Raw genomic sequence first — 19,771 nt, 5'->3', positions numbered from 1 at the left:
GATGATTGGTCTAATGTCAACGGAGGCAACATTGCACAAATATTGGTGTTATACAAATCTGGATCGGCAAGATAATTAAATTAGCCATAATCCAAGTAGCGAAAAGTTCGAGGACTCGATTAATACCCTTTCACTGGCTGTACCAAAATGTCTGACTTTTTCCACAAGTGGCTTGACCTCGACGACACATCCGACCGCATTCCTTTGCACCAGGTCAACTCTACAGGCTGGGTCATTGAGGAACCTGGCTTCTACAACGCTCAATGGGTTAATTGCTTTTACCCCATCAGCGGCGGCTATGGACCTACATCAAGGTATATTTATTACATTCTCCTGGAGGCGGCTGTCATTCTGCGAGACAAAGAGTGGGCAGCAACGACTGCCCTTGGCCTGGCCATGACATACAGCTCAACCGCTGTACTCCACGCAATTATCTTATGGATAATCCGGGCCCTTGACGAATCAACCACAGAGTATGTCCAAGTTGCCGGATCCACTTTTGCCGGTCAGATGGCTGTACAAGATGGTCTCTACATTCAGACCAATCGGACATCTGGTGAACTCTGGCTACCTGTCTCTCCTGTGGCATGGGATGATGATAGCAACGCCGTGATGGCAATCCTTCAAACGGCATTTCTTACTCTTCTCCCGATGCACGTGTGGTCGCCTCAAATCCGCAACGCCTCAAAGGGAAAGAAGATTCTGCTTAAGCTCTGGAGTTGTCTACTTTCTGTCGGCTATGTCTACTCCTTCGTTCACGCAAGTTATGGTGGGACCTTTTCGCTCCCCCAATTGCGATTCTGTCCAAAAACTGCAGCAGACTCTCTCCCGCTCAAAGCTCACAGCTCCTTTCAGTACCCTGGCCGGGGAAAACCTGGGGATCAATATCATTGGAACCGCATTCTGGGTGATGAGTTCGTTTACAAAAACTCATCATCCGCCTTCCCGGACAGATGCTTGTATCCTTCCTTAGGATTCGATTGGCCGCTCCGGGACCCCGAAGACATAATTGTCTCAGAAATAGAGCATCCGCGCATTCTTATAGGGTGGGGCAATGGGATGTTGTCACTATTGTTGACCTTTAGTCCCGGTTTAACCTTCGCAATTGCGGTCGTCTTCGCTCGCTTTCTCTACAATGGCCACTACCAGCTATTTGGTATCGCCACTTCGCTTCGGAACCGGAACTCGGAAATTAGCGTCCTATGGAAGCATGTTTGGGAAAGGGCCCCCGAGTGGCGTTTCCACAGACACGCTGCACATGTAATCATGTACCTCTCCGCCATATACTATAGGGTATACATCATATACCTGAGTCCATTGGTACTTTTATATTTCATCATCTTATTTGAGGCTATGCTGTCTCCGGCCAACCTCGGATCGGAAACGTTTCGACATGTGGGACAGTGGGGTGCTGTGGTAGGCGCTGGCTTGGTGATTGTATACGCAGTGGCCTCACGCTTCTTTGAGACTCGTTGGAGGAACAGGAAGGGGCCCCCGATTGATCTCCATGACTCTCGTTCATGGTGGCGTCACTAAGTCAGTTAATTTTACTTCACTTCACGGCCAATATTCGTGTATTTCAGTACTTCAATTCATTGCTACCCCGGATTGTTCCACTTCACTTTAGCTGTGATTAGTGTAAGGCCTCTTCGCCTTCCCATCGAGGATACTTTGGAAAAACTCTTCCAAACTGACCCCCTTCAGATCCGGATACAACTTCTTCCCGTCCAAATACCCCAAATACTCCGCATATTCCGGGTTGTTGTCCCTACGGACCCCTATCGAGTAGTAGTATTGGAGAACATGGTGTTTGAGGATAGCCAGCATATCAGCCGAGCCATTGGCAAGCGCCTCCTTCACGTCCGGAATTTCGGCCATGATCTCGGGCCCATCAAGCTAAAATCCGCAAGTCAGTCCAGCCCCTTTCGTTGCCACTCAACCGGCACAGTCCTCGGACGTGACGAAATCAAGCACTCACATATCTCCGCTCAATCTTCTCCCCGCTCAGCCTCTCCATCAGCTCGTACGCCTGATTCGGCGTCACGACCTCGCCGTACACGAACACCATCTTGTTCAGCGTCCGCTCATCCACAATGACGCGGGCGACGAAACGCCCCACATCCTCTGTTGCCGTCACCGCCGTTGGCACGTCGCCGTTGCCGGGAAGTATGTTCGGACCTCCTTTCATCGTCAAGATCTCGACGCGTACGTACTCGGTCCGGCCGGACGGCAGCGCGGGCACGAAGCCGTGCATCCACCAGCCGATGTCGATGACCGTGTAGCCGAGGCCCAGCTTCTTGACGTGGTCCAGGACGTCTTCTTTCTGTACGGATTGCGTTAGCATGTGCAGAAGATCCTCTTAAGGGGCTTTTTTTCCCCCGGCATCTATTCCGTTTGTGCTCGGGGAGGAGTCAAACCCGAGTAACTCGGGAAAAGAATCCGAGACACGACGACAGAACGGAAGCGAAGAGTAGAAGACAAAAAAAAAACACCCTTGCATACCTTGCCCCGCACATCCACCACGCCCCTCGGCGGCGCCGCTGTGGCGAAGAAGGACGGCACGAAGCGCTGCACGCCCGCCGCCTTGGCCGCTGTCGCCAGAGCCAGCTGGGCGTCCATCCCGTCCGGCCCGACGGCCGCGATGACGATGTCGATTCCGCGGAGGGATTTTATGGCTTGTTCGTCATCTTGCTGCGCGTTGGTGGAGGTGTCGTAAGGGATGATGGCCACACCGCGGTTCTGGAGGTCGAGGGTTTTGGGTTTTGTCAGAGAGGCGGGGCGGATCAGGGCTGCGACTTCCTGGGTTGGCGGGATGAGGTAGTTAGAATGGCGGCGGACGTTGAGAGAGTCAGGAGATAGAGGGAAGGAGGAGGCATACGAAAGGGGTGGAGGATTCGAGAAGGCCATTGACGATGGAGCCGCCTGTTTCGCCTGTAGCGCCGAGGATTGCAACTTTGATGGGAGCCATTGCTTGTATTGTATTTTTTGAACACGGTGCACTTGAGGTCTCTGGTGTGGTGGTTCAGTCCTCTACGGTGGGGACTGCAGCTTTTAAGCTGTGCTCGTTTCCAGCCATAGCTCGTGTATTTGCCCGTCACTCCTGGAGACCTTTCTGCTTACTGAAGCCTGTGGAGTTAGGCATTCGGCACTTGTTGCTCAAACAAAGCTGTTTGGGGAAGTCATTCATGTAGTTGCTTGGTGCTCGTCTGTGCGCCAACCAATCAACGCACACTTCTTCGGGAAAAACCTACAACAGCGGGTTTTCTGCCGGTGGAGCTGATAAATGAGACACGGGTCGAGGTTTGCTGAGTTCCGTACTAAACGGACAACGATCATTGGGATCACAAAAAAGCGTGGCACTACACCGAGAATGATACCCTGGCCTCGGAATACGGATGTATTGAGACCCGTTGCAATCCCCCGAGATCATGGGGGGGATTTATTTTTCGCTCATGGCATGGGTAGTTGAAGCTATCGTCCGGACATGAATGTATAATTATTAATTCTACGCTCTCATTCAACCCTGACCATAGCTTCCGAGGCACCTTCCAACATCTCCATATTACCTCCGTCTACAAAGCCGATACGTGTATATGTCTTGTTTTCAGAGGGCCCTTCCAGGACGAGCCCCACCCAGTTCATCCGTTCTCCAGAACTGTTGGCATAGAGCAATGGTAGACAAAAGACCTCCTGCCCTACCGAGACGCTGTTCAGGACATCAGGCAGAAAATGAGTTGTAGTGTTTCCTTTTGTCAGGTGGTAGTATTCAGAAGGTGATCCCCATCTGGCATCCAGGAAATCACCCAGGTCGAGCGAATGGCTACCTATCGTGGCTTTGATAAGTGGGGCTGAGAGTACAAGATGACCTCCTTTGACTTGGCCGTAAGGATCAAGCCCGCTCGGCGTGCACCATCCATCAATCACCCTCACAACCCTCTCTCTCGAAGTCTCATCGAACAGGCCATCATGAAACTGCACGTCTCCTTCCAAGGCAGCCCACGACCACGAAGGTGCCCGGTACGGATGTGCCCTGCGGTGAAGGTCTTGCGGTCTTTTACCAATCACGAGGACTGGGGTCCAGCACAGCGACTCGGGAATGCTCATGCTCCACATCCCTGCCATGTACGTCCCCAACTCCGCGCACTGTAAGCCCTGCGCAATGCCCGAAAGGGCTGGTAGCCGGTCGGATTCTTTGGTGATGTCCTTGGCCGTGAACTCCTCGATCAGGCGGTACCAGATGTTGATCCGAGAGAGGAAGTCGTTCTTGCGGAAGTTCAGTGCAAACGCAGGCTTGAACGAATCTCGGAACCATGCACCCCGCTCGCTGATGTCGGCGCCGCACTCGCAATGGAAGGCCTCCATGCATTCCCACACCAGCTCCGCTTCTGTGTAATGGAGCATGCGGGCCGCCAGAAAGCGCTCCTGCATCACCCACGCGCGCTTGAAGATGGGATAGCCGCTTCCGAAGGCTAGGTGGCCCATGAAAGGGCCATGGTCGGTGATCTTCCTTGCGAGGACTCGAATAGGGGACGCGGCATCATTGCTGCCTGCTTCAAGCACGCAGACTTTCCTCTCGGAAAAACATCCGCGGGTCCCATCTGGTGCTGACGTTGCCGAAATGACAAGGTAAGCGTTCCGGTAGACGCTCCACATTCTGCTCGCTTCCAGTTCCCAGTCCGCTCCGTCATCCTGAATGATGCAGAGTGAGTCGATCCAGAGATATTGGATTCCCAATCTTCGGGTAATGGTAACGGCGTCCTGGAAAGTCTTCGACAGAGATGACCAAGCTATTCCCTTCTTATGCTCTTCAATGTTCGCCTTTAAAGTTCTGATGATTTGCGTTTTGCCCCAGCAGTGACTGAGTGCGATGTACTTCCCTCGCTGGTCGTGCGTACTTTCATGTAGTCTGAGCTCATTTGGTTCATGTGATGAGCCCACATACACCACCCGAGTGGGGAGAAGTGGCCCCAGATCAACAGGTACCTCGTAGCATTTGTGACTTTGGTTGCAGTTGTGCAGCCAATTTTTGATGAGGTTGAATGACACATTCGAGTCCGAAGCTTGAGCAGGCAAAGGGAGCGCTGGTTTGAATTGAGCCCACGCTGGCTCTCCTTCCCATGCAGTCAGCTACGTACAAAATAATGAATAGGGGCTTGCAGGAAAAGCCCACATACTAGCTTCAATGTAAAATTCAACATCTATCTTCCCCGCGGAGTTATGCGAAAACCCAGCGGACGCTCTCAAAGCACCGTTGTTACGCTCGAAGGCCAGGTTTTCGTCAAGCATCTGCGGGAAGCTCTGGTCGTTCCCGTGTAGTCTGTAGATGCCTTTCCAGATGATGGAGCATTGGGCACATTGGTCCGATGATCGGTGTATGTCTGCGATGGTTGGGCAGTCATCTAGGCTGGGGCGGTTCAAGAGATCCTTGCATGTCGTGCAGCTGTCGCTGTGCTCCATGGCTGATGTATGAATGAAATTCCGGCAATTGGGCAGATGTGACGGGTTTGAGTCGGGTTGGCTACGAGTTGTCATGCGTAAGTCCGCGCTTACATTGCCCCACTTTCCTAAAATGGTTCTGTGGCGTATACAATTTTTGCCAGTGCTTAGTAGGAAACCTCAATGCTCAGAGGACAGGGTTACACCAACAAATGGCGGCTGGATTATTGTCAGATGAAGACGGCTTAATCTTCTCCTTATAACTATCTCGACCTTCACATTACGGTTCATTTTCTTCGAAGCCCAGGTCAAGAATAATAATTTCCATACCATAGGATTAGGAATGTCAGTGATAAGATAAGCGCTTTGTATTTGTTGGTATACCCCGCAAGTACAATGAAAATTGAATCGGGCTTCCACTCCTGTATACGAGGTATTGACAATCCACCTTAATCATCTAACGTCTGATTCTTGTGGAGTTCTGCCCGCATCTTGACCAGCTTCTCCTCTTCTTCCCTGATACTGGATTCATGCTCTTGTGATACCTGTTTCCGGGAACTCAGGACATTTTCCAAGACCGTGATAGCCTTTTCAATCTGTCTGTCTCGAAAGTACGCCTCTGAGAGCCACGATTTCGTCTGTAAAAAGCTTGTGTTACCGTTCGGAAGAGTCTTTGATTGTGCATCGGCAACAAACTCAAGCAGATCAATAGCATCGCCAAGTCGGCCGCTGGCTTGATAAGCACGAGCAAGTTGGCGCTTTGTTATGAGCAAGTTCGGATGGTTTGGTGGAAGAACATCTTTCGAAGCGTGTACGATGTACTCAAAACCTTTCACGGCTTTCCGGACTTGACCGTTCAAGAGGTACGAGCGGGCGAGCTCATGGCGAGATATCAACAAGTCCTGATGAGTGGGTGGAAGTAGATTTTCCGAGACACTCACAACGTGTTCGAACCGTCCGATAGCATCCAGAACTCTGTCGTCTTCAACGTATGCACGAGCAAGCTCATGTACGGACGCCATCAGGTCGGGGTGGCTGTCTGCGAGAATGGCTTGTTTGGCTTGAACGACTCGTTCGAGGACGTCGATGGCTTGTCGAACTTGGTAATTTTGGAGATAAGCGGTTCCCAACTCGTGCTGCGATACGAGCCGCCTCCAATCGCTTTCAGGTAATGCTGATTCCAAGATGTTGATTTGTTCCCACATTTGTAAAGATGCGGACATATCTCCGAGGGCCCCCAGATTTCGCGCCTTAATCTTGGCTAGCGGAAGCAGCTCTTTGGTTGGTGGTTGTGGCCTTTCACCGAGTCGTTCGTACAGACGCGACAGATAAGAATCGAGTTCCTGATCCAGTCTCATATGATATAGTATCCATGCACAGCGGTACTGGATCTGTACAAGCACACCAATGGGGTTGTCAGAGGTACTGTAGTCCTCACCATTTCCAATGAAAGATGTGATATGTGGACGGAGTGGAGACTCCAGAAGTCTCCATACACTTGTCCAGGGTTCCCACACAACCTTGTGGGCAGAGAGAGCGATGAAGGATCCGGTCCGAAGCCAAGTCCTGACCTGGCTCTCGTCGTCCATCCTATCTTTGACCCACGCATGCGCGAGCGGATGTATGGATACTGCCTTCTCATTCTCCCCGATACTGGATTGCTTGATCAATGCGAGTGAGGAAAGAAGCTCCAACGAGTGGTGGAAGTCGAAACGATTCCACTTAGCCGAGTGAACTGGTAGGAGGCTGGAAACTTGCTCAACGTGAGCATTAGACAGTTTGTCGAGATTACTGTCTTTGTCATCAGAGGTGTCAGCCAGAACACCGCGTGATCCTTCCCAAGCTTCTGCGAAGACTCTGATTGGAAGGTTCGTGTAGTTCAGCATCGAGAACGTCCCAAGGATGAACAACGCAAGTTGCACGTGGCGGTCTTGAGATGCCTCGAGGACTCGTGCAGATGCTTCAAAAGTAGCGTAAACGTCTCCGTATCTCGACTGCGCCTGACGTGGCCGAAACTGCAGAAGCCTTTGGCGTTCTTCTTCGTAAGTTGAAGCGTATTCTGGTAGACTGCAGTAGCCGTTCGCGACAAAAGCCCCAGCCTGGGTCAATGCAAGAGTGTGAGAAGATAGGAGATCCACGATTTGCCGCGCAGCCGGTGCCATGGAAAGTCTCGAACTTTTGCTAACTTTTGAGGCCTTGAGTAGCAGATCAACTGCATCTTCTGGGTCTAGAGCCTCCAGCTTCCTGCAACCGACAGTTTGGTGACCCTCACATTCAGGATTCCGAGAATTCAAGAGGATTGCCCCTTTGGATCCAGGTGGGAAGAAATGTCCATAATCAAAATCTGGATCATCTGCATTGTCCAGTATGAGGATCCAGTCCTTCTCAATCCGGGATATGACATTCAAAGCATCCTTAAGCGTGTCCACGCATGGCTCGAATCTGCTCGCGAGCGCTTTGAGTTCCCTCTCGGCAGCGGAGCTGTCGCTGACATCGATCCAGAAGATGCCCCAAAAGCTTTTCGAATTAGCTTGTATACCGAATCAAGGAATGCAACCACCTACTAATTCACCACTTCTTCGCCTAGCTTGAGACATACTTCGCTTTTGCCCATGCCGCCTATGCCAGTCACAACATATCTTCTCTGCTTATCTGGAATAGGGGTGCAGAGAGCAAGCTTCATCTCCTTAAGAAACTCCTCTCGGCCGGTGAAGAGACTATTCACGGCATGCGGCAGCGTTGAATAAAAAGGTTTCGCTAGGAGAGATTTCGCATTTTCTGCATCGGTGGGCTTTGTGACAGTGTTTGCTGCAATTGTAAGCAATAGGCAAAAAATTAGAGGGCCATTTTTGACATCTATACTTATCACGATGTCCCTGTTGGCCCACAGAAAACCTTGAATAGCAATATGGCCCTGGACAGAACCAGCGAACCGCATCAGCGATTCCCGAAATGTTTTCATTGTCGCTTCAGGAGAAGTAAGCGCGGCTTGCAAAGGAAATGGCAAGAGAGGAGCACACAAATGCGCTGCCAAGTAAGTGAATAAAAATCTGGATATCAAGGATCTTGATAAAAGATATCTTGGTCTAATTCATAATTGGTGCTGCTGGTGCGAAGGGCCATTGAGCTGCCATGTGGCGTTGCGTGGTAAGACGCCAAATTGTGCGACAATAAGCAAGGCTTGTAATCTCCACTCCGCCAAGAGCCACAGCCTTCCCAAGTCGGATCAAGTGACCACGAAGGCTGTAGTATGATGCCAATTCCACGAGGCATAATTTGCCTCTTGATCTGGGAAGCCACTAAGCTTGAGGAGCGGTCGGCAAGGCAGTTTTCATCACAAGCCACTGATGTAAATATTGCGATATTTTGCCATGTGAAGGTAAGGATCGCATATTATGGTTAATGACAGCCTTCTATCTCGTCTCCCTTTTCTCTTTAGACTGGGGTTGGAGGAAGACTGTTTTGCATGCAGCGGACCAACCAGATCATCTGTATATCGTCCAGAAAGGCCCGATTGTAGGACTAGTTGTTTTTGCCTACCAATGTACCAATCATACATGGATATTTCCCTGCTGAAAGGAAATTCTAACTACCAACTGCAGCATAGGTGCTTATTCCCATGAGGGCTGGGAAAGCCATGACAAGGTTGTTTGGTACAACGCCTTGAGCGCCACAAATGCAGCCTGTCTGACGTGTCAGCCCACGAGACCGGTTTCTCACCATTAGCTTCAGGCGGGAATCTTGCAATCCATGACACTCAACCGAAACCAGGCTGCCACAAACAAGTTCCGACCGTTTCCCACTGCGAGAAGCTGGATGGCCCATCCTAACTGCTTCATCATATTTGTATATACACACGTACAGACATGCGAAGCCTCAAAGCTTTGAAGAAGGCACAGGATGGTGATTCTGGTGACGAAATACCGCGAACAGAGCCAGAGCTCTTCTCCACGAGAGGCGACTATGGTCTCAAACTTCTCGCAGATCCCCACGACGCTTCATTTGAGTTAGTCAACCCGGCACCTGTTATTTCTCCAGGTCTCTCTGAAAGTAATGATCCCTTAGTATAGTGTTTGTACACGGCTTGACCGGCAACCGCGAGACGACATGGACCCACGCCAACGGCGCATTCTGGCCACAGTCACTATTGCCTTTGGATATACCCGATGCTCGGATAATAACCTTTGGGTACGATGCAGATGTATTGAAATCTACACGTGTGACGGGCTCCAATACGATTCGAGACCATGGAAAATCTTTGGCAGAAGATTTTGCCACTATGAGGAGTGAAACCGATACGGTAAGCCTTTACCTCTATGAAAGAGAGAGTGACGATGCTGAACCGTGGATACTAGGAAGAGCGCCCAATCGTATTCGTGGCCCACAGTCTCGGAGGACTTGTTGTTGAACAGGTGAGTGCGTAATTTTATTAACTTGAGCTCGTCTAAAGATTTGAATAGGCTCTTCTCATATCACGCGGATCATCGGAACTGCATGTCAAAGACATACTAGAGGGCACGTTTGCAATTGTTTTCATGGGTACCCCACACCATGGCTCAAACCTGGCAAACTGGCGCATTCATTTGACCAGACTCTCCAGTCTGATCATGCAAACGAACAAGAAAATTGTTCGCGTGTTGGACCCAGGCTCGGAAGTGCTTGCCAACATCCAACAAGAGTTTCACACAATGATCCGAGATCGCGTACAGCATATCCAGAAGGACGTACAGATCTTCTGTTTCTATGAGGAAAAACAGTTTCGCGGCATCGGGAAGGTAAGCTGCACATCAACATATCATAGCATCTTAGTCCTAATAGCGAATGTGCGACAGATTGTGGATGATCACTCTTCGATACTTGCCTCATATCCAAACGCATCTATCCACGCGAACCATGTTTCGATGACGAAGTTCAATGGCTCAGTCGATGCGGGATATGTCAGGGTGAAAGGTCGCCTGAAATTGTGGGCCAAGACAATCAGAGAAGCCCAACAGAAGGCGGAAGGCCATCAAAAAGTAGCAGAGGAACAGCCATCCAGAAAGGATGGCCAGGACGATGAGGACGATGATGGCTCGCGTGGTGGTAACCTGTTGGAGTTCAACGGCCCTGTTAGCTCAAACGGTGGCCCTATTTTTCAAGGTTACTATCGCTCCGGACGAGATATGGTTTACAGCAATGTGCAGAAGGAAACATGAAATATACTTTTACCATTTTAATTCCATTTCCAAATCATAGGACATAAACGATAGTATTTTTCAATGCGCCAACGTAGCTAGAAATAGAATTAAGAGTGAGAAAATAATCGTTCATGTTCTTATATTAAGACGGACCTTCACTGATATTACGAGATTCAACAATTAATTATAGTATGAACTTTCCCTCTTACAGGGAAAGCAGTGCACCGTTTGTATGCAATGCCACGAATAAAAATTGACTGGAAAGCCATAGTAAGAATATCGATGACTCAGATAATATTCAAATGAACGCCGCGCTTATGGAATGATCGAGATGAGTGAGACTTAACAGACAGCCATAAGCCTCTGTGCGCTAAAACCACAAAAGTCATTCTCTATCCGCTTCATGCCCACATTACTTTCTCTCTCTTCAATCCCAATCCAATAGTGGCTGTTCAAGCCTCGCCCAGACAACTCGGAGGGCCAACATTAGAGAGGCACCTCCTCCATCATCTCGACTGCGCCCTCTCTTCCAACCGTAATGATTACATCTCCCAACGTCTTCGCACGGAACCCTGCCTCGCAGTAGGTGAAGTAATACTCCCATTTCCGCCTGAACGTCTCAACATCTTTCTTGCCCATGATCTGTCCCCGCTTTTCGCTGTCGCGGAGCAACGCGGGCCGGATGTGTTCGTCGAAATTCTTCATGAAATCTTCGCGCCAGAGCCGCAGCGTTTTTGCGTAATGCGGGCCGATGTTCTCGATGTTGTCGACGATCAGCGTTTTGTGGCTCCCGGCGTTGATGGAGGCAACGAGTTGGGAAACGGTGGGGAGATGGCCGCCGGGGAAGATGTAGCGGCGGATGAAATCATCAGAGGCGGCGTAGGCATCATAGCGCTAAAGTGACTGTTAGCATATTTGGGCGAGCATATCTGAGGAATACCCATGCGCCATAAGGGTGCTTGTTCTGCTAGAAGAGTGAATGAATGAACTTACTGTTTCTGGCATTGTGATGCATTGGAAGACCGCGATACCGCCGTCCTTCTTCAGCAGCCTGTTGACGCATTCAAAATAGGTGACAAGGAACTCCTTTCCCACAGCCTCTAGCATCTCAATGCTTATTATCTTATCGTAGGCACGTCTCTCGTTTTGCGGAGGAGGGAGGGCACGGTAATCGCACAATAGCACCTCAATCCGGTCTTCAAGACCTGCCTCCCTGATGCGCTCCTCCGCGAGTTCTTTTTGCTCGGTGCTAAGGGTCAGACTAGTAACCCGGCAGCCGGTGGTTTGTACTGCGCGGATGGCGAGACTTCCCCAGCCGGTGCCAATCTCAAGCACGTGATCTCCTGCCTTCAAATGAGCATTGTTGATAAAGCGGTCCAATTTGCGCATCTGTGCTTCTTCCAGGGTCTCGTCTGCGGAGAGCGGTGATGATTTGGGAAGCCAAATCGGGCACGAATATGTCATATCCGGGGACAAGAAGGCGGCGAACATGTCGTTGCTGATATCGTAATGTGCGGCAATGTTCAGGCGTGCGTTGGAAAGGGTGTTCGTCGCTCGTGCTAGACCTGCAATGTTCGTGCTGAGTGTAGACGTGATGGTTGAGCCATCGGACAGGTCCTCGCGATTCAAAATGAACAACTGCGACCCTGTGTCAGCGGAAGAAGCATTATTTTGCGAGGTTTGCTGGTATACCTCGAAGAATGCGGTCAGATTTGGACATGAAACCTCGCCTAGCATGTAGCTCTCTGCGAAACCCTTGCACAAAAGTTAGCGGGGTGATTGGACTACGTCCTGACAGTAACTGGCGCAAAACGTACCATATCCGCAAAAAGCATCATTCGCACCCAAAAAGCGTCATTGTGTACGCGCAGGACGGTCTGAGGTAGACCGGCCCGGTTCTCGGTGCTTCCACAAATGGTCTCCTTTCCATCCGTATCCACGACTTCCAGGCGACCCCTCCGCATACGCGTCAGGACGGACATGACGGCGCTTCGCGACAATGTCACGAGCGGAGTCCAGGCTGCGTTACCAGCATAACTGCGCAGCGCATTAAAGCGCGACGCAAGGGGGGTTATGATTGCCATTGAAAGTATAGGCTTCGGTCCTCAACTGGAAATCGCGTCGAAGCTCGCCGCAGAATATGCGTCCGATTTAGGGTGACCGGAGAAGTTCGGCTATGACGAAAAGACTTGTTGGAGTTCGGACAAGGATCCTGGTCCCGCGGATATGGCGCAACAGGCGTGGGAGGTTGTCGCGGGGCGGCGGCGTGAGAGACAGAAATGCGCAAGACAAAGAACCTCCCACAACAATGACGCGGGGCAAGAAAGGCACTGTGGGGGAGAAAGAACGCAGATGACGGTGCGACTGGAAAGAAGATTGGCGGGATAAAAAGACTCCCAGGGCCGCATATATTCTAGGGTGCCTCGGAGGCATGGTCCTGGCACAGGTCCGCGGCGGACAGACACAACCCCGGGTTGCAGCATGACTGGTGGGGCATTTGCTGAGTGAGAGGTGCGACGAGAAGCCAGAAAGGTGGGCTATTCGTCGTATCGGGCGTAGACTGGCGGAGAGAGCTGTCTCTCCTTTACGCAAGCCATACCGTTTGGAGCGCGTCAATGACGTTTGCGGAATCAGGGCTCGGGGCGGAGCCTGTCAAAATCGCCGGTCGATGCGATACTGTACTTCTCGTGGGCTGGGAAGTGGCGGATGCCATACGAGAGCCATAGAGAATGGCGTTTGCTGACAGTCATGGTGATTGATGGTAGGCTGCGACAGTTGTGGTGCTGTCGCAGGCAGCGGATGGAAGGCGTTCCGTTGATCCCTGCAGGCACAGCGACCGCCGGCGATTGCGGGGAGCTTCTTCGATGGTCGCGACCGATGTACCGAGCAAGTATCCGCCCATGCCGATTCGCGACGTGGCTTTGTTTTTTTGCTCATGTCATGGGTAGTTGAGGCTATCGTCCGGACGTGTATGTAGAATTTTTAATTCGACATTCTCGTCCGGATGATAGCTTCAGCTACCCACAGATGTTATTTTTCTAAGCCAGAGCTGGGGAGCCCTGCTATTCTTCGCGCTAGCCATCGGCTGCAGCACGCCGATTTGCGACAATACCCATGTGTCAGTATCTTTTCCATCCATGCATGTCTCGAGCAGGATGCCGGTCAATATGAATTTTTTGGCAGCCGCTCGGATCGGGCAGCAGTTGGTGTCGCGGTGGTGAGACGATAGGCAGGCACGGGCGCTGTTACAGGGGTTGGCCGATCGGCTTATCTTATCGAGATTGCTGATCGCGGCCGTGCGCCTGGAACGCGTCCAACGCGTCGATCTGCTTTGACGCGTCTTCCGCTCTTCAACACTTGCGACGCCGTCCACCATCCACCATGCTGTCCGTCCAACGCTCGTCCCAACATTCCGGGAGATGTACGCCGAACCTTCTGCCCTGCCGAATCGAACATAACGGTCCTGTGAATGCTGCCGAGCGGTATTGGCGACCCGAGGAGGAAGACGGTGCGTTGAAGAACAAGTGCTCGGAGAAACCAACGCTGACACTGCTCCGTAGATGGCAAACAAACAGCCCATTTTCGCGGACGTAAGCTTCGCGGTCGCAAACTCCAACTCCCCGACGGATACAGAGGTGCGGCGCAAAAGCTATAATTGCATGAGCGTAGAGGCTGATGCGAATACAGGCTCCGTGTTGAGCAGTACGAACAAGGTTCTCCCGCAATCCGAAGGCGACCGCGGAACTGAGGCAGAAGAAGATGAGGAAGACGAGCGCATTGAGGTGCGCCTGATGGAAGAGGTTGGAGAATTTGACGAAGTGGTGGTTTGGGGACACGAGGTTGTGCCGGACGAGACTGAGGATGCGTACTCAAAAGGAATCAGCGAATGGATATCGTTCGCCGAAGCCGTAAGTAAACTGGAAGGTCGAAAGAGCGTGGAGACTAAAGTGCCTCAGATTCACGCCACGCCCGAGTCGGAAGACGCTCCCCATGCCTCGAAATAATTTCGAAAACACTATCTGCTCGTCAGCCAATTTTCTACAGGCAGCCGACGGCGAGCATGAATTATTTTTTGCTCATGCCATGGGTAGTTGAAGCTATCATCCGGATGTAAATGTAGAATCAATGATTATACATTCACGTCAGGACGATAGCCTCAACTACCCATAAGTCCGGACTGGGCTGATCCGTTGGAGTTCTCGGCGTTGTTTGTTGGATACCTCGGACAAAATCAATCTTCATCTTTTTTCCTGCTTCATTTGCTTATCCCATGCTTTCTGTTCCTTCATGAATTTTTCCTTCTTCTGCTGATACCCCTCGTGTGCCCGGCATCGATTCCATGCTTCTCGGAATATCTCGGAGGCCTCAAGCTTGTCTTCAGCATCCTTGTGAGTTGAACTCTTGGGCAGTTCGGCGCCGCTTTTCTTGTTGTATTTGCGTCCGCCGGCATGGTTTGCGTAGCGCTTAGCGCGCGTCATTCCCTTTTATCCCATATATTAGTTTTGGATGATGCTTCAAGCAAAGGAGCTTTCTTCGGCGTTGCTCTGCTGTTGTTACCCGAGACTGTTCGTACCATTTGGATAAATTTCCTGCACATATCCATCCCGACGAAGTCATCTTCTTTGTTATACTGCTCAAAACGCGCCCACAGGTCCTTGGAGCTTTTACGAGCAATTTCTGGTGTTCGAAAGCGCCATAGTGGTAGAAGGATCGACTTATACGGTTCGAAGGTCAGCACACCTTGTTCACCACGAGCGATACGGTAAGTCATTAGGTGTTCATGAGTGGGTCTAGCAAGTGAAGGAGAGGAATTCGATTTGGATGGAGTCGCTGATGGCATGGAGATCCTCTGCTTGGAGAAAATGGCTGTTGGTGTATTTGACGAGACTCGAAGGAATCTGTAAGTGCGGGGAAGAGCTGACTTGTGGATGCTAAGGTTGATATGTAACAGCCCAGCCAGACAAGGAAGCAGTGGCTGCATGAACCGAGCCAATGACGTAGGCCGAACATACGTCAGTCCTTAGCGTCGGCCAACGCAAGATCAGGCATGGATCGGTGTAACTGCGGCCGGAATTTTCGTGCGCTATTGGTACCACAGGCCTCTCAAGGTAACATGTCGCAGAGTAATCGCGAGAGGGTTCTGACCTGCGCTAGAGTTGAACGGTTTGGATGCCCTCACATCCTGATAACGAGCATAACCATGGATAAGGGAGATCCTCGGCAGATGTCCGGTGCTTTCGGCGGGCCAGCAACTCCATTTGCTTTCTCACTCGCGACACCATCACATTGTTTCATCTCGATATTCATTTCGAACGGTTGATCTTCTCCTCATTTCCTTTTACCATAAGGTGGCCGGCTGTACAAGATTAAAGTGCCATACTTCTCTTCGGAGGGGATTTCCTGAGGACGAAGAAATTTTTCTGCCGACGTTGGTGCCTACCTGTCCAGGCCACAGTTGCGATATCTCATTACTTCAAAACCGTTTTACTTTCATTCAAGTCGAAATCTTATTTTATGGCGCACTCTTTCGATTCAAATGGTCACCATGCTCTGGTAGTACCGGCCCAGAATGTCAAAACTGTCAAGACGTTTTTGGAGGAGCATCAGATCTTGGACAAGAGTAGGAAAATCATACCGTACACTCCAGAGAGTATACAGGATGACCCTTCGGCGCTCCCCCTAAGATTTAACTCAGGGAAGCGGTTCATGATACCCTTTCTGTCCCGTGCACCCAGCACAACACCCACCAATGGATCAGGTGCAACCACCATCGAAGCGCACTTCGGAGATCTCACATCCGCTCTTGAATCCCGCCTGACTCCGGACGCGCTCTCCAACGTCTCCATAGTCCACATCTCAACCCCTGGATCCGGACAAACACCAACAACCCAACCGAACAACCCTCTCCGCGCCGCCTTCCACTCCGCCCTCTCTACCCTCCCCGCAGAAACCCTCTCCGCGCTCTCCCTCACCACCGCCCAGCTCGTCGCCGACCTCCCAGGCACCTACTCCATCTACCCGCCTCTCCTCCTCCTCCCCGCGCACACCTTCCACCGCCCCTCCTGGACCGCCTTCCTCTCCGCACACCACCACCGACCCCTCGACACCGACCCGACGACGTTCCAACACCTCCTCGCGCACGTCGCGCAGCACCTCTCCGTCACGCACATCGCGCTCAACGCGCCCATCGCCCTGCACAACGCTGCCACCACCGCCTCCGACCAACCAAACGACGACAACATCCTCCGCTCCCCCACCGCTCTCACGCCCCTTTACGGCTCCTTCGGCCTGCGCTTACCCGCAACCCACGCTCCTGACTCCAGCGACTTCGCCGCCGCCTTTTGGGCTACCGTGCGGCAGAACGGCGTCGCGCAGACGTGGGCGCCGCTGCACACCATGTTCAGCCGCGGCAACGTCAAGGAGAAGGCGAGGGTGTTGGGGTTGGCGTCGGTGGTGGAGGCGGTGAGGGTGGGGGAGGAAGGCAGTGGGAGTGGTGACGGGAGAGGAAGAAAGGGGCGGCGGCCGGCGGGGTGCACGGCGGTCGATTTGTACGCGGGCATCGGATATTTTGCTTTTTCGTATAGGAAGGCGGGGGTGAGGGCGGTGCTGGGGTGGGAGATTAATCCGTGGAGTGTGGAGGGGTTGAGGAGGGGGGCGGGGATGAATGGGTGGGGAGTGACGGTGGTGGGTGATGGGGAGGGGGAGGGGGTGGAGGATGGGCAGGAGGGGTGGGAGAGCGATTTTGTGGTGTTTCGCGAGTCGAATGTTTACGCGGCGGAGAGGGTGGAGAGGTTGAGGGAGAGGCTGCCGCCGGTTAGGCATGTTAATGGTGGGCTGTTGCCGACGTCCAGGGGCGCTTGGGAGACGGCGGTGAGGGTTTTGGATCCGGAGGTGGGTGGGTGGGTGCATTTGCATGAGAATTTTGGGGAGAGCGAGATTGAGGAGAAGGCGGATGAGGTTGTTGTGGAGGTGCGGAGGATTTGGGGAGTGGTGAAGGCTGAGAGGTGTGGTGGGGATGGGGTTGTTTTGGGAGAAGATTTTGCTGTCGAGGACGTGGTCAAACTGGAGCATGTGGAAAGGGTGAAGACGTATGCGCCGGGCGTGTTGCATTGCGTTCTGGACATCTGGATATCGCCGACGGGCAACATGGCCAGGACATGATTAACCAGTTGTATAAATTGGCCATCAGGTGCATTCCGGCTCGTAAGCAGACATCTGGACGAGTCAGACAGAAGCTAATCAAGACAAAGCTCGGTACTGAAAGCAGGCATTACACTAGAAGGTTGAGGCCTATTCCATCCTATCCTTTTTTCAATAACGGATCAATTCGTTGAAATCACTTAATCATCCCTCTTCTATGCAGTAACCGTCCTCTGCTGGATCCAGTCATGGACCACAGCGGCAATTTCCATGTTGTTCAGCTCCAAGAAACCAAAGTGTCCGTTTCCGTGAATGCCAATCTCGCCCAGCTTAATCCACTCAGGCTTTCCGCCAGCCTGCTCCAGATAACCAATGATGCAGTGGTCGTACGTAATGTGCGGGCTAGCCTCGCCGGTCAACGCGACGTACGGCACGGAAGCGATCTTGGGCAGCTTGCGGGCGGGCTCGACCTGCATGAGGCAGCTACGAAGGGCAATCGTATCCTCGCCGACCGAAACGGTCTCGAGCTCATCGGCGGAGGCGATAGCAGGCTCGTAGTCGATGTGGGTGTTGCTGAGGCCCCAGGGGCGCGCGCTGGTCTGGCCGACGGCCGAGGTGGCGTTGCCGGTGTAGCTCTGGAAGGGGATGGTGGTGGGCTCGAGGTTGATGTTGCCGGCGACGAGCTGCGGGCAGTCGTTGGACAGCAGGATCGGGTACAGGGCGCCGATCGAGTGCGAGACGAGGTACGACGGTCCGATCAGCTCGAGCAGCGCGCAGCCCGACGCCCGCATCGACAGCTCCTGCGCCGTCAGGTTCGTCGTCAGCGGCATCAGGCTGGCCTGGAAGGCGTCGAAGTACGGGTCGCCCCGCAGACCCGTGCCCGGCCATTGCGTGTGGTTCTGCGACTGCGGGTATGCGTTCGTGATCTCGGGCGCGGTGAAGCCCTTCTGGCTGATCTCGGCGGACGAGCCGAAACGCATGGGGAAATGCTCCAGGTCTTCCTCAGTTGCGCGGCCCACGGAGGTCTGGTCCAGGAGGTAGACTTGGTAGCCCTGGTCTAGGAAATAGGAGGCGAAGCCCTTGCGGTTATCGGGAGTGTTGAGCCATGTCTGTATAAGCGATATCGTGAGCATGAGGGAAAATCATCGGAGACGCCTTTACAGAGGGGTATTGCAGCCGAAGGGTTGTCTTGAAAAAGAAAAAAAAAGGCTATATGTGGGTAGTTGAAGCTATCGTCCGGACGATAATGTGGATTAAAAAATTATACACACACGTCCGGACAATAGCTTCAGCTACCCACACATGGCCTTTTTTTTTTTTTCCAAGACAACCCTTCGGCTAGGACAACCCCCCTATAGAGGTAAAGCTTACCGTTCCAGTAGCACCTGTTTGAGGTTAGCACGAAAGCCACAACGGCAATTGGGGTTGTCTGGAATGCGGGAACTCACCTCCGCCGTGGAAGAAGACCATGGGGTTCGGCTGCTTCACGCCAGCGGCCGGCGTAAGCTTCTCAACGTAGATTTGGTCAAACGTCAGGTTGCCGGAAGATGTGTTCACATATCTGCCACCGACGTAGAAAAAGTCCCGGTAGTGCAAGCTCTCGTTCGACTTGCATGCCGGAGAAATGGCATTGACTCCCTCGCAGTTGCTCGTGCCAGCAGCCAGAGAGCTGCCCAAAAGCACAGATCCGGACAGCAGCGTTGAAACGACGCCGTTGAAACGCACCATCGCGGCGAGTGGAAGCGCTGTGGCGATTAAAAATTAAGGAGGCGGTACTGAAGGCGTGATCCCGTCGAATTGGGCAGGCAAGAAGCAGAGGTGAGCAGAAGCTCTAAGCATAGGGAGACAGCGTGGTTATTTAGCGAAGAGAGCGGACGAGTAGATGCATACATCCGCCGACCGCTGCGCTCTAAATTGGGTAAACAGATAGGCCTAAATGAGCGGAAAGTGATCCGAGCCCGTTAGAATGTCCGGGCTCTCGCCTATTTGCTCCATCGTGGAGCTTGTTGCGGGAAGGA

General features: G+C 52.3%; 8 protein-coding genes across 8 annotated transcripts; 3 read left to right on the top strand and 5 right to left on the bottom strand.

The window, feature by feature from the left end:
- Positions 1–1,623: 1,623 nt before the first annotated feature.
- On the bottom strand, positions 1,624–2,968 carry LTHEOB_4724 (uncharacterized protein; the record flags this gene model as incomplete). The annotated part of the gene is made up of 4 exons (XM_035513790.1): positions 1,624–1,896; positions 1,979–2,323; positions 2,503–2,799; positions 2,879–2,968. The coding sequence occupies 4 exons, from the start codon at positions 2,966–2,968 to the stop codon at positions 1,624–1,626; spliced, it is 1,005 nt and encodes a 334-aa protein (XP_035374773.1).
- A 545-nt stretch (positions 2,969–3,513) lies between these two features.
- Positions 3,514–5,457, bottom strand: LTHEOB_4723 (uncharacterized protein; the record flags this gene model as incomplete). Its single annotated transcript, XM_035513789.1, has 2 exons — positions 3,514–5,111; positions 5,175–5,457. The coding sequence occupies 2 exons, from the start codon at positions 5,455–5,457 to the stop codon at positions 3,514–3,516; spliced, it is 1,881 nt and encodes a 626-aa protein (XP_035374772.1).
- Positions 5,458–5,885: 428 nt separating this feature from the next.
- LTHEOB_4722 (Kinesin light chain 1 protein) lies at positions 5,886–8,119 on the bottom strand (the record flags this gene model as incomplete). The annotated part of the gene is made up of 2 exons (XM_035513788.1): positions 5,886–7,953; positions 8,001–8,119. The coding sequence occupies 2 exons, from the start codon at positions 8,117–8,119 to the stop codon at positions 5,886–5,888; spliced, it is 2,187 nt and encodes a 728-aa protein (XP_035374771.1).
- A 1,596-nt stretch (positions 8,120–9,715) lies between these two features.
- Positions 9,716–10,631, top strand: LTHEOB_4721 (SesB-related regulatory protein; the record flags this gene model as incomplete). The annotated part of the gene is made up of 4 exons (XM_035513787.1): positions 9,716–9,736; positions 9,792–9,848; positions 9,897–10,211; positions 10,269–10,631. 4 exons carry the CDS (start codon positions 9,716–9,718, stop codon positions 10,629–10,631), a joined length of 756 nt encoding a protein of 251 aa, XP_035374770.1.
- Positions 10,632–11,099: 468 nt separating this feature from the next.
- Positions 11,100–12,595, bottom strand: LTHEOB_4720 (Cyclopropane-fatty-acyl-phospholipid/mycolic acid synthase; the record flags this gene model as incomplete). The annotated part of the gene is made up of 4 exons (XM_035513786.1): positions 11,100–11,507; positions 11,607–12,251; positions 12,306–12,368; positions 12,431–12,595. The coding sequence occupies 4 exons, from the start codon at positions 12,593–12,595 to the stop codon at positions 11,100–11,102; spliced, it is 1,281 nt and encodes a 426-aa protein (XP_035374769.1).
- Positions 12,596–13,994: 1,399 nt separating this feature from the next.
- Positions 13,995–14,617, top strand: LTHEOB_4719 (Ribonuclease H2 subunit C; the record flags this gene model as incomplete). The annotated part of the gene is made up of 4 exons (XM_035513784.1): positions 13,995–14,121; positions 14,174–14,248; positions 14,301–14,521; positions 14,570–14,617. The coding sequence occupies 4 exons, from the start codon at positions 13,995–13,997 to the stop codon at positions 14,615–14,617; spliced, it is 471 nt and encodes a 156-aa protein (XP_035374768.1).
- A 1,510-nt stretch (positions 14,618–16,127) lies between these two features.
- LTHEOB_4718 (tRNA wybutosine-synthesizing protein 2) lies at positions 16,128–17,774 on the top strand (the record flags this gene model as incomplete). The annotated part of the gene is made up of 1 exon (XM_035513783.1): positions 16,128–17,774. One exon carries the CDS (start codon positions 16,128–16,130, stop codon positions 17,772–17,774), a length of 1,647 nt encoding a protein of 548 aa, XP_035374767.1.
- Positions 17,775–17,968: 194 nt separating this feature from the next.
- On the bottom strand, positions 17,969–19,481 carry LTHEOB_4717 (Alpha beta-hydrolase; the record flags this gene model as incomplete). The annotated part of the gene is made up of 3 exons (XM_035513782.1): positions 17,969–18,862; positions 19,125–19,138; positions 19,202–19,481. The coding sequence occupies 3 exons, from the start codon at positions 19,479–19,481 to the stop codon at positions 17,969–17,971; spliced, it is 1,188 nt and encodes a 395-aa protein (XP_035374766.1).
- Between the last annotated feature and the right edge of the window lie 290 nt (positions 19,482–19,771).

This window comes from Lasiodiplodia theobromae (genome assembly GCF_012971845.1).
Source record: "Lasiodiplodia theobromae strain AM2As chromosome Unknown scaffold_12, whole genome shotgun sequence".
NCBI lineage: Eukaryota > Fungi > Ascomycota > Dothideomycetes > Botryosphaeriales > Botryosphaeriaceae > Lasiodiplodia > Lasiodiplodia theobromae.
The sequence above is the reverse complement of the archived record's forward strand: the minus strand, read 5'-3'. Positions and strand labels throughout refer to the sequence as shown.